At 49.3% G+C, this 13,091-nt stretch overlaps 1 protein-coding gene across 1 annotated transcript in view; it reads right to left on the bottom strand.

Moving 5' to 3' along the window:
• Positions 1-3,204: 3,204 nt before the first annotated feature.
• Positions 3,205-13,091, bottom strand: part of LOC138819832 (protein FAM53B-like) — a gene marked incomplete at its 3' end in the record, with an annotated part of 77,630 nt that continues 67,743 nt past the window's right edge. Inside the window, exons 4-5 of the mRNA XM_070011398.1 lie at positions 5,318-6,093; positions 3,205-3,333 (exon numbers count right to left, since the gene is read on the bottom strand). Coding sequence (XP_069867499.1) covers positions 3,205-3,333; positions 5,318-6,093 — 905 coding nt within the window. The remainder of the gene's footprint in view (positions 3,334-5,317; positions 6,094-13,091) is intronic.

Raw genomic sequence — 13,091 nt, forward strand, 5'->3', positions numbered from 1 at the left:
TTGTTGCTCTTAAGCGGACCAGGTTGGGGTTAAAAATATGGCAGGGACTGGGACACCCAAGGGATAGCATTCAAGGAGTAATCTTTGTCAATCAGGAGGCTTGAACTCAGGGCCTAGGCACCGTCCCTGAGCTTTTTCACTCGAGGCTAGTGCTCTGCAACTTTGAGTCACAGGCCACTTCTGGTTTTCTGGTGGTTAATTAAAGATAGAGTCTCATGGACTTTCCTGGCCAGGTAGGCTTCAAACCGCGATCCACAGATCTCAGCCTCCTGAGTAGCTAGGTATACAGTGAGAGCCTCCAGCACCCGGCTTCAATAAGTAGTCTTAGTTTTGTGTTTTCTGCTCATAGATGATCCATGTCTAAATCGTTACACGAGGCTTGAGAAACAAGCAAGACATGGTGGTCAAACCAGGCCTTAATGAGCAATCGTTAATGTCAGTGCAACCCTGTGGATAAGCAGCTCCTATGTTCAGACCAGCCCTGCCCTCAATGGCACACAGTCACCGTACTACAGGGAGGCCGCAGCCTCAGAGACACCCCAAGCATCTGGGACTCTGAAGGCCACCACAGGAGGAAATTACTGGAGAGAAGATGGGCAAGACTGAATCAGGCCGACGGGGAAACACTGACTTGCTGGGCTGCCTTCAAGCCCCTCACTCTATGGATCCAAGGGGTCATAGCAGGAACCAGGAGGATAGGCACATTTCCCTCTCTGGGCCACTCCTCACTTCTCTCCACGTGGCCAAGTCAACTACAGCCCCCCCCCCCATAATAAAATAAATAAAATAAAAAACTACAGCCCCATCGGGAGCTCCTGCCCACAATCTTGACACTGGAGCTTTAAGAAACATGAGCAAAGACCATCTGAAAGCCATTTTTACCCCCACCCTCGTCTCATCCTCACTCCTGAGTGAGCCACGGGCCTCTGCTGCTGGCTAACAACGGCTGTGCCCACAAGGGTGCTGTAGGGCTCCCACAGGTCTTTCCGTCCTGGTTTCAAGAGTAACAAAGGCAAGACAGGAATGCACATACAGCCAACTTTCTGTGATGGGGGCAAATCCAGATCTGTCACCATTTCATAACCCTGGACTTTCAACATGAGTTTGCAGCAGGAAGGGCTGAGCTGCAGGCAGACCTGGGCCTCCTTTGTTTCCAAAAGTTGGAGGAGAAGGCAAGAAGATGAACAAACAAGTAGCAGTAAATGGCAAGAACAGACAGACAGACAGACAGACAGGATAGCACAGGAGGCAAGAAGAACAAGAAGAAAGGAGTGCTTAGTGTGAGGGGTGTCTCCAGGAAACACCCACCCTCCAACCCTCCCTTTTGCTTCAAGTTGCTCACAACAGACCCACACTTGCCCATCCGCCCCAGAGCCCATGCTCTCTGCATTCATCCTGTGCCAGCCAGTGAGTGTGTGTGTGTGTGCACACAGACACAGATACATACCCACACAGATAAACACATGTACAGATGCATACATACATAAATATATTATACACACATGTTATTTCTCCCACAGTCCTATGTTGGCCTAATTGTGGTATTTGCTACACAGAGCTACTTAGCAATTTCCCTAAGGTTCCAGTCTCCCTCTCCTAGAGGCCTTTTTGTTTGTCCATGTTCCATTATAAACGCAAACCCAAAATGAAATATGTCCAAAGGACCCTGGTGGGCCAAGCAACCAGCAGAATCCCAGTTTCTCTACGAGAAGATGAAATGGACAAGCCAAGTCAAACTTGAGCCTAAGCCATGTCTATGCCCAGCCACTTGCTCCTGCTAAACTCAGCTGCAGTGCAGACAAGAACAGAACCAGGATCTCAGAAATCTCTGCTTTCCCCGGCCATCTGACTTTCTCAGGTCTCGCTCTAGCACCTCTTCTGCTGGCTGGAAGGGCTCTGATCCCCACCAGCCCACTGGCTACTATAAGGACAGGGGGAGAGCCCCTGCATGCTCCCATACCCTCAAGATCTGCTCTGCAGCCCAGTCAGCCAGGGTTTATCAGAATACCTAGCTGTTCCAAAAGTCTAACTGAAAAGATACTTTGCACCTTTAATCTGAAGTGTTCATGTGTCTGGTTCCAGAAGCCACAGGCAAAAGGACTCTTTCACAGGAACACACAAGTTGAGCACACAGCAAGATCAAAGGCCCAGCAAACCGTTTGTGAGCCAGCTAAAAGGAGCAAGGGCCCGCACCAAACCTTTCCTTCCACAGATACTGAGCCACCTACAAGCCTTTCTCTCATAGGCATAGGTCTGCATAGACCCCGCAGGCTTTCTGGTATTACAAATGACTCAAGCCACAGCACAGAAAGCGAAGGTCCTTGTGTGGGCAGTTAGTCTGGCCTCAGCCATCCCTCCAGCAGTGGACTGGACACTATACCACTAGCAACAGGGCTATGGTTGTGAACCCAGGCTCAGGCCGCTACACTGACCAGCCAAGTCCAGGGCTTCTCATGATCACATAAGGAGTTCTAGGGCCATTGGCCTGCCCCTCCTCAAGCTAGAAATCATCCAGTGGAGGTGCCACTGTGGGCAGAGTCCACAACCCCAGGCAGAGTGAGCTGGCAGGGTTGGATACCCCACTGGAGATGGCTCAGGGGTCCATAGCTCTATCCTCAGGGCTCTGGCCCCAGGCCATTAGTTACACATGCTTCCCAGAGACTCTCTCTACTTTTCCTGGATTCTGTGCCACCTAAGGCTCGAAGCTGAGCAGGAGGCCAAAAGCAGACAAGCTGAACCAGGGCAGCCTCCTCAGGCTGTAGCAGGCCTTCCTGGATCTTGGATGCCTGCCTGGAGCAAATGAAGCAATCTATACATCTGGGCATGGACCCACCGAGTAATATATTTTTAAACAGTTTCTACCCAACTGAGGCCGGAAAATGTCTCCAGCGATGCCAGTGGTGTTATTCCAGATTGTGGCTAGTAAAATATAATAACATGTGCTAGTTGTTTTTACTACCTCACTAGCTTATTAGCTAATAAAATAGGCTCAGTATTATAAAGCTAGCTGAGACTATGTACTGCACTCAGAACTCAGGGTTCTGAGTTTCCTTCAGAAGTCATTCAGAGTGATCACCTTTCCAGACTTTTTATTTAAATTCATCTGAAAGAAAAAGCTGTCTCTTGGTGCCCAAGGCATGTGTTTAATCACTGTCAAGGCACTCAAGTCAGAAATGTCTGTGACACAGGGAGAAAGGGACACACCCAGGGTGGAGAGAGACGGTAAGAAGCAGGCAGGTTCTGGGCCCCACACTTCTTCTCTAGGTTCCTCCTCCAGTGGAACCCTGGCCACGGGGAGGTACAACACATCACCAGCAGCTCCAGCTGCCCGCACTAGAACCCAAAAGTCTGGACTCCAGGGCCAGGCATCTCCTAACCTGGAGACACCTGTGCCTCCACATTTACGGGAGACCCCCTAGGCTGAAAGGGAACTACAGAGACAGGAGAAAGCTCCATGGACAGAAATAGTTTCCATTCCCCATGCAGGAAGAGGCCTAGCTAAGATAACAGCCTGCGGCCTTGAAGTGTGATAGCTGTGCCCATCTGCAGCAGAGCAGACAGCATGAGCCTGCCTGCCCAGGACGTGCCCATGGTCTGAAGAACACAGCCAATCCTTCTGAGACCACCCCTCACCAGCAAGCAGGTATCCATCTCCCCAAACCAAGCAACAACCAATATCTATCCCCAAAGACTAGAAAAATCATGGGTGTACTACAGCACTAAGTAACTGAGAGACTCCCAGATGGGCACAAGGCCCACTCACCCACTCTGATGTCACCAGAGCAGCCCTACACCCTGGGCCTCACCACCACATTTGTATTCTTGGGACTCCCTGGCAAGAATCAAATGTAGCCAGTCCTCAGACTCAGAGACTGTCCTGATGATGGTGTTCATCTCTTGTAGACCAATACCTAACATCAGTATTGGCCCTAGGCAGGGCTCCAAGACAGAGGATGAAGTCCACAGGACACAGGCATATGCCAGAGGCTCTTCTTGTGGTGAACGCTGGCAGTCACAGAGGGTACTGATCACAGCTGTTTGGAGGTTTAACATTTTCAACAGTATAATCAATGAATAAGCTTCTCTCTCCAACATGCTCTCTTAACATTAGTTAGTGCCTGTGGCCCTGACCTATGGATGAGCACAACCCAAGTGACTGTGACTGTCAGTGTCTCAAAATGGGCGTACAGTGGGTCCTGAAGAAAGGCCTCCGGTGAAGAGCCCATCACTGCCCATCCATGCCTGCCTCTCCCATCTGTCTGTCCAGTACCACCAACACTATGCTCCACAGGGAAAAAAACATGTTTTCAATAGAGAAACACTTTTTTTTTTTTTGGTTCAGTTGTGGGGCTTGAACTCTGGGCTTGGGCGCTGTCCCTGCACTCTTCAGCTCAAGGCAAGCGCACTCTACCACTTCAGCCACAGCGCCACTTCCAGCTTTCTAGTGATTTATTGGAGATAAGAGTCTCTCGTGCTTTCCTACCCAGGCTGGCTTTGAACCGCCATCCTCAGATCTCAGCCTCCTGAGTAGCTAGGATTACAGGTGTGAGCCACCGGTGCCCAGCTAGATTTTTTTTTTTAAAGGTTGGTCATGGGGCTTGAACTCTGGGCCTGGGTGCTGTCCCTGAGCTCTTCAGCTCAAGGCTACCATTCCTTCCACTTGAGCCACAGCACCACTTCCGGTTTTTCTGGTGGTTTATTGAAGAGTCTCACGGACTCCCCTGCCCAGGCTGGCTTTGAACCTGGATCCTCAGATCTCAGCCTCCTGAGTAGCTAGGATTACAGGTGTGAGCCACTGGTGCCCAGTGAAACAGATATTTTTGATCCAGCAATTTGAGGCTGGGGTGCCAGTGGCTCATGCTTGTAATCCTAGCTACTCAGGAGACTGAAATCTGAGGATTAAGGTTCAAATCCAGCCGGGGCAGGAACGTCTGCAACTCTGATCGCCGATTAATCACAGAAAAAGGCAATAGAGCTGTGGCTAAAGTGGTAGGAGCACTACCCTTGAGCAAAAAGAGGCTCAGGAACAGCGCTCAGACCCAGAATTCAAGCCCCAGGACCAGCATAAAACAGAAAACCCTTGAAATCATTTTTCTTTAAACAGGATTCTAGAATCTTTGTTAGTACTGGGGTTCGAGCTTAGAACCTCAAACATGCTAGACAAGCACTTGACCATGTGGTCAGCCTTGAATAGGATTCTTAAAACAAGGAAATGAAGCCACTCCTGGGAGCTTCCGGAATGAACACCATATACTTAGCTGAATGGACCAGGAACAACAGAGACCCCAGCACACCCTCCAGGCCACTGGATACTTACCTGTGCCATCTTGGCAAGGTCTAGGGAAGGCCTCTGCTCCTGGACTTCGTCGGGGCGCCGCCGTTTCACGCCGACCTTCTTATCATTAAGGACACATGGCTGGGAACGGCTACGGGCGAGCCCACTGGAGCGTCTCGCCAGCTCTGGCGTTGAGGCAGGTGTGCTGTTGGCTGAGGGTGGACAGTATTCTGCGAAGGAAAACTGCTCGTGCGTGCAGGAGAGGGACCGCTGCAGGTCTAGCCGGCCCCCTCCCACAGGGTGCGGTTCTGGGATCCAGTTGTCACCCCCCTGGCCACAGGGGGCTGAGCCCAGTGGCCCTTGGCAGGACGGTCCCCCAAAGCGGTGCAGCCCAGCCTGGTGGCACGGCGAGGAGAGCCCATTGGCCCGGGCAGGGAGGCTGAAGCTGGAGCTCCTCTGCATGGTGCTGGCACCACTGGAGTAGCGCTGGACGCTGCCCCCGCTGTAGCACCGTCTCTTCTCCACAGGAGTCCAGACTTTGGACCCCAAGGGCCGCCAAGACGTCCGGCAGCTGGACATCTCATCGGAGAAGGACAGTGACCGGCACTGGCGCTTGCTGGGGGGTGCTGAGGGATTCCCATTGTGGTCGCTGATGCTGAGGTCTTTGATCAGGCTGGTCACTGCACAAGCAGTCACTGCCTCCCTGTGCCACAGGGAGCTGTCCTGACACTTTTCAGGCAGGCATTCCCAGATGCTGGTGCTCGGCTGGTCAATCTGAAGAGGACATTTCCTGTCCAGCTCTCGCCATCTGTCATTTTCTGGTGGATAAATAACAAATAGGAAATCAGACTTTAGAGGCCCTCTCAACAGTCCTCTACTTCTATACCAACAGCCTATGAGCCACAAGGAATCTTTGAAGTTCAAAAGGCTAAAAACTACCCAGTTCAATCCCATTTCACAGAAGAGAAACTGAGGCTCGGAGAATGGAAGTGAGTGACTTCCAACATGCTGAGCTTGAAGCAGAGTGAGGCTGGGGATTTGCATACATCCCTGTCATTTCTGATTTGGTTTTCTTCCCAACAGACAGCAATGCCTCCTGGAAAAACACAGAGCAACATTTTCCACCCAAAATCTCTCTCACATCTTCCCTGCAAGTGGCAGACAGCCACACATTTGCTATGTCCTTGCTCAGTTCCCTGATGCTTTGTGGACAGGACTCAGTGCCGGCAGACCATACACAGGTGAGCTTCTGACACATCAGATGACCATGGTCAAAATGGGGCAGGTACTACATATCTCAACACCACCTTTAAAACATTTGCTGATAATACAAATTGCATATTCATGGACATATGTCCCCACCACCAATGTTCGACAATATGAGCAACAGTTGCTAATTACAGTACTTTGTGTCCACCTGTTTTGCTTTGTTTTCCTGGTATAGTACTAGGATTTGAACACTTACAGTATTTTTAGTTTCTTGGGTGTGTGTGTGTGTGTGTGTGTGTGTGTGTGTGTGTGTGTGTGTGTGTTTGAACACTTACAGTATTTTTAGTTTCTTGGGTGTGTGTGTGTGTGTGTGTGTGTGTGTGTGTGTGTGTGTGTGTGTGTGTGTGTGTGTGTGTGTGTGTGTGTGTGTGTGTGTGTGTGTGTGTGTGTGTGTGTGTGTGTGTGTGTGTGTGTGTGTGTGTGTGTGTGTGTGTGTGTGTGTGTGTGTGTGTGTGTGTGGCAAAGTCTTTTTCTTTGTCCAGTACCCATCTCCAACTGCATTTCTACTATCTATGTCTCCCAGTAGCTGGGGTCATAGATACATACCACTATACTTCGCTTGTTGGTTGCAATGAGGTCTAGCTTTTTGCTTCAGGAGGGCCTCAAAAGTAATCCTCCAAATCTCCACCTCCTGAGTAGTGAGGATTATAGGCATGTGCCACCATGCCTAGTTTCATTTGACTGCTTGCTAAAACTGAGGATATTTAAAATAATTAAAATCCATAAGAACAAGTCTTGGGCTGCAGACTTAAGGGTACAATTTAAACTTACACATTCAGGTCTGAACTTGAATGCACGAATAAATAAGCGACCCCCACTATGAAATGCTGAATTTGCCCTTGAACTTTTAGCTTACTAAAATATTCAAGAACTATTTGTTGATTCTCTGCTATGGAATCAGATACCATTCTGGGAATTTTAGGAGATGCAGAGATAAACTTGGCAGAGCTCTTATATTTAAGTTACAGTGCAAAAGTAAATAATCACAGAACGCTCTCAAGAATCAACACGTTAGCATGCTATATTTTCTGACCTGTACATATTCCTAAGCTGTGTGCATAGAAGTGGCTTGGGTTGGGAAGTTAGGAGGAGGACAGCAGTAAACCTGAAATTATATTTAGCAAGTCTTTAAACACCTCTGCTGCTCACTCACTGAGCATTCTCTGGGTCCCGCAATCCATACAGTACCCTACGTGCAGGACCATCATGGCCCAGAGGGGAGACTGAGACTTGGAGGGAGTTGGGTAACTGGTCCAGGGCTGTACAGCTAACATAACCACAATGAAACCAGCCTGGTCTGGGCCCAAGGCCATTCTCTCTTTAATATACTATAGTGCTAAAGGGAACCACAGGGGAGTCTGGCATGGGCTTTAGAATCAGGAAACAAGTGCTACAGGTCAGAAAGCTGTGCCACATACTCCAGTCAGGAAGGAAGAGGTAGCCGGCTCCATGGTAGGGGCCACTTCTCAAAGGCCACCAAGAGACCTGCTCTGGACTACATCATAACCACCAGCTGCTGAGTGAGTCGAGGTGGTTAAAAATGCAGACTGTGGGGCGGGGGAGGGGGCAGGGAGCCAGATCAGTGATGAAAATGAAACTCCTATCTCTTGAGTACCCTGCTGAGGACAAGCGACAAGCTGAGGAACTGGAACCCTAACCAGGGGGCACAGGGGACATAGCCTAAAAGGCTTCAAATGCAGGAAGTATTATCTGTAAGCCCACGAAGGCCAGTTAAGAACAAAATACCTAATTTTCCTCATCCTAGAATCTTCCTGGCCCTGACCTGTCCCTTCTAGACACGTGTTCCTGTATTTGATAAGTTCTTTGCAAAGATAAACATTACAAAAAAGGAGAGCTGGAAATGTGGCTCAGTGGTAGAGTGCATGAAGCCCTGGGTTTCATTCCTTAGTACCACATGCATAGAAAAAGCCAGAAGTGGTGCTGTGACTCAAGTGGTAGAGCATTAGCCTTGAGCAAAAGAAGCTCTAGTCCCAGGACTGGCAAAATAAATAAATAAATAAATAAATAAATAAAAAGACAAAAAAAAAAGACAAAAAAAGGATCTTTTTGTGAGTTGTGTTCATTGGGAAGCATCCCCTGTGAGTAGTCACAATCTTCTAAACTACTTGACATTATCAGCAAGTCAGAGCACAGCTAAAGACAACAATAAAGCAGTGCTAGAAGAGATACAAACTGACATGGAACAAGTCATGACTGTCTGGTAGAGAAGAAGGAAACCTACCTCAGAAAAGAGTGGCCATTTATGTATGATGGTATTTGTCAAGATGGTAAAAGTAACAGCTGAACTATCCCAATCCCTGAGTAGGAGACCGGTTGAGTAAATTGTCAAGAAATAACAGGACATGTGAAACAGCAAATTCAATACCATTCAGTACTGTGGAGTGCTACTATGGAAAGAAGTACGTGATTCCTCGTTAGTAGCACATGTACTGTTACATGTGAAGAAACCATGTCACTGTGGACTGGCAGGTAGCTGGCTCATTGTATCTTCCTGTTCTTATTTTTCTAGTCTCTTCATTTTCCATGAGGACAGATGAACTGGCAAAGCGGGGAGGTCTGTGACCACTGAGCCACAGGGCTGAGCAATGACTGAGCTGAGGAAGTGAGCCAGGAGAGGCCCGGGTCTAGCCTTCATCCTCCTTTGGGTTGCCTCCTTGGCTTTGCAGGAAGTAGCCAGCCGGCAGCTTCCCTTCTGGGGCAAGGCACAAAGGCACCACAGGACCAGTAATGTGCTGGACTGAGGGAGGAACCAGAGATACCCCCACCGCAGTGCAGCAAGGCCCAGAAGCCCTGGCTGGAGTCTGTGGCACGGAGCAGACGGGTCTCAGCCAGGGCCAAGAAACCAATGACACTAGAAGAGGTGGCTCCATCCTCACAGGAGACGACTTGCTGTCCCACTGCTGTTTCCCTAGCCTGGAATTCTCCCGCTCTGCGGGGAAGTTATGAGAAGAGGAACTGGGAGCCAGAAGGACACAAACACCTCATCTTCCTTGTCTGGCAGCTCCACTTTCTGTGGCCATCCGGAATCTCAGTGCTTCTCCACTCTCAGCGTTCTGCTCTAGTCACACCTCCTTCCTGTCTCTAGGGGACGTGTTTGAAACCCTTGTCAACTGTTCTGTGGCCTCTTGGCAGTTGCCCTCTGCCTCTTGGAAAAGATATAAACTGGCACCTAGGTCCATCCCCCTGCTATTACCCCAGCCACACTCAGGCACCCAACTTCCTATGACCAGAAATCAGGCAAGAATCACAAAGAACCAAAACCACCCTTGAAAACCCCTGATTCAAGTCAAACATGGTGCCACATGCCTGTAGTCTCAGCATTTGTGATGCTGAGGCAGAAAAAATGCAAGTTCAAGGGTTGCAATCACGTGGTGCATATGTTAACTGACCCTTAATTATCGCTTACACATCTACTTCCACTAGGCCATGGCTCTGGAGCATACTCCAACACGGAACTCAGCACACAGCAGGGAGGGAGCAGACGATAAAATACTAGCACAGGTTGCAAACGGGGCTGTGGTGTTCATTTGTCCTTACTTGCCATTCGTCCTTGGCACAGGTGACCCCTCTTTAGCCAGGCAGCTTGTAGCTTGAACTCCCTGAACCATCCAGGCCATAGAATGCTGCATTTGAAGCAAGTAGTTTACTCCTGGTTGGCAGAGTTATGTCTGACACACTTTGAGAATGCAAAGCACAAGCTACTGTGTATCAACACCAGCCAGGTGGCCACTGGTCCTGTCTGCAGTGCAGATAAAAATTGCGATTGTTCCTATCTTTATCACTCAGAAGTACAATATAAGAAAGTAAAAACAATCAGCGCTATGTTTAGCCCTTGTGCTTCCCCGCTTCACGCAGGGAACAGAAAGCAATTTGTTGGGTCGGGTCACCAGACAAAAGCAACAGGAATAGAAGCTAATTTTTAGTGGCAAACTGCCCCACGAGTTAGGGCCCGACGTCACACTGCACAAAGGCCTTGGAAGGGCTCTGGGAAGAGGATACCAGGAGCCCCCACCCCGCCATTCAATATCACTTCTGCACAAACAACTATAACTCTTCCAAAAGTGACAAAGGCCATGGCCCTGGGGAGTCCATGAGCCCGGTCACTTGACGTGGTAGAAAGGGCGTGTCCCTGGGTTCCAATTCAGCTCTGCAGGCTCCTTATGCTCTCAGAACTGCTGAGAGAAGAAAGCAGCGGAGCAGTGGAGGGCTTGCAGCAGGCTCTCAGAAATACTAACCATCACCATGATAAGTGCAATGTGGCAGTACTGGAAACGTGCCTGCTTTTGAGGTTTGGTCTTCAGCACTGGGTACCACTCTTGTACACTCAGGCTAGAAAGGGGATCTGTACTTGCTGCACTAGGATTTCCCAAAATGAGATTTCTGGACTACCTGCAGGACTACCGGGGACAGGGTACTCAAAAGCCGAGTCCTTGGCCCTGTCTGTGGCCCTGACTCTGACCTCGTAAATAATAAGAACTTCTCGGGAGCAGGAATCAGCATTTTAATCATCACTCCAGGTCCCAAAGGGGCCGAGCATCATTGCTGTGGGCCACAGGCTGTACAGGGCCTGTCAGAATGACAGGTTTGCTCAGAATGCCCAGCCACATTGAGAAGCTTCTGGTGAGACGACAATTCTGGTCTCTACAGATATGAATATAAAACATCGCTGAGAACTGGCTGCGGAGGGTAAGGAGACTGTTGGGCTTTGACATGAGCCAAACATAAGTAGCAGACAGGAGCTGGGCGCCGGTGGCTCACGCCTGTAATCCTACTCAGGAGACTGAGATCTGAGGATTGTGGTTCAAAGCCAGCCCCGGAAGGAAAGTCTGTGAGACTTTTTTTGGGGGGGGGTCCGGTCGTGGGGCCTGAACTCTGGGCCTGGGCACTGTCTCTCAGCTCTTCAGCTCAAGGCTAGTGCTCTACCACTTGAGCCACAGCACCACTTCCGGCTTTTTTTTTTTTGCTTATGTGGTGCTGAGGAATCAAACCCAGGGCCTCATAGATGCAAGGCAAGCGCTCTACCACTGAGCCACCTTCCCAGACCCTCTGTGAGACTCTTATCTCCAATAAACCACCAGAAATCCGGAAGTGGCACTATGGCTCAAGTGGTAGAGCACTAGCCTTAAGCTGAAGAGCTGAGGGACAGCGCTCAGGTTCCCTCAGCTGTCCCTCAGCTCCAGAGTTCAAGCCCTGTGACCAACAAAAAAACGGGGGGGGGGGATGTGGGGGGGGACCGGGGGAGGCTGGGAAGGGATATGAAGGGTAAACAAAGGAGGAGGCTGCAATGCTTGATAAGAAATGTACTCATTATCTTGCCCATGTAATTGTAACCCCTCTGTACAGTATGTTCACAAAAAATAAAAATTAAAAAAATAAATAGTTTATAATAATAATAAAAAAGGGGGGAGGAAGGAGAGGGAAGGGATAGTAGTAGGAGAAAAACAAAGGAGGGGGTAACAATGTTTGACAAGAAGTGTACTCATTACCTTACTCATGTAACTGTAACCTCTCTGTACAGCATCTTTACAATAAAGTAAAATAAAATTAAAAAAAAAAGTAGACAGGGCCTGGGACTGTGGCTCAGCTGTAGAGTGCTTGCCTGGCATGCATGAAGCCCTGGGTTCAATTCCTCAGTGCCACGTAAACAGAAAAGGCCAGAAGTGGCACTGTGGCTCAAGTGGTAGAGTGCTAGCCTTGAGCACAGAAGTTCAGGGACAGTGCCCAGACCCTGAGTTCAAGCCCCAGGACTGGCCAAAAAAAAAAAAAAAAAAAAAAAAAAGTGGACAATGGAGAAGGATCACTTGGCCTTTTGAGTCCTTATTAGTCAGGGTTTCACAGGCCATGGAGGGGCTTCCTTCTCAGGGGCACAGCCGGCCCTGATGAGAGCCACTGGCAGAGACCTATGAGGGCATCTACTTCTGAACAGAAGTCTTCCCCCAGCCCTAACCAGAGTGCAGCTTGCTGGCACCTGAGCACGGGCACACCTGAGGTCATCCCAGTTGCTTCAACTTTTGGGAGCATCCAAAGCTTCTCCATGACATGCCACACCTACCATCACAAGTCTCAAGCTTACCCAGGAGCAAGGCCATGGTGTGCAACTTAACACACTGCCTACCAATGGAAGAGTGAAGCCCAGCTCCCTTACAAAGGAACTCCTTACAAAGGAGTCGGGGCCTCTTCCAAAGCCGTGACTAAATACCAGGTGTGTGTAGGTAAAGACTCAGTTCCTCACGTTCACTTACAAAACCTGGTCCTGCCATCCTCTGACTAAGGAGAGAACGAGGCCACTGTGTGCACAGAGCTCGAAGAAAGAAAAACAAGCAGAGGAACATGAATAGCGTTTGACCTCAAGTGTTCTTGTTTCCATTTCTGTCCTTAGACTTGGGGGAAATCTCCAGAGGCTGGAGGACTGGAAGCCTTCTTATGTTCAAAAGATGGAAGAGTTTCATGTCCATGGAGATTTCAACACTGTGTTTCAGAGGCTCTCTTAAAGTGGTAGAATCATAAGAGTGCAGTTTCTGGAATA

This window comes from Dipodomys merriami, unplaced genomic scaffold, assembly GCF_024711535.1.
Source record: "Dipodomys merriami isolate MVZ:Mamm:240054 unplaced genomic scaffold, mDipMer1.0.p SCAF_82, whole genome shotgun sequence".
Classification (NCBI taxonomy): Eukaryota; Metazoa; Chordata; class Mammalia; order Rodentia; family Heteromyidae; genus Dipodomys; species Dipodomys merriami.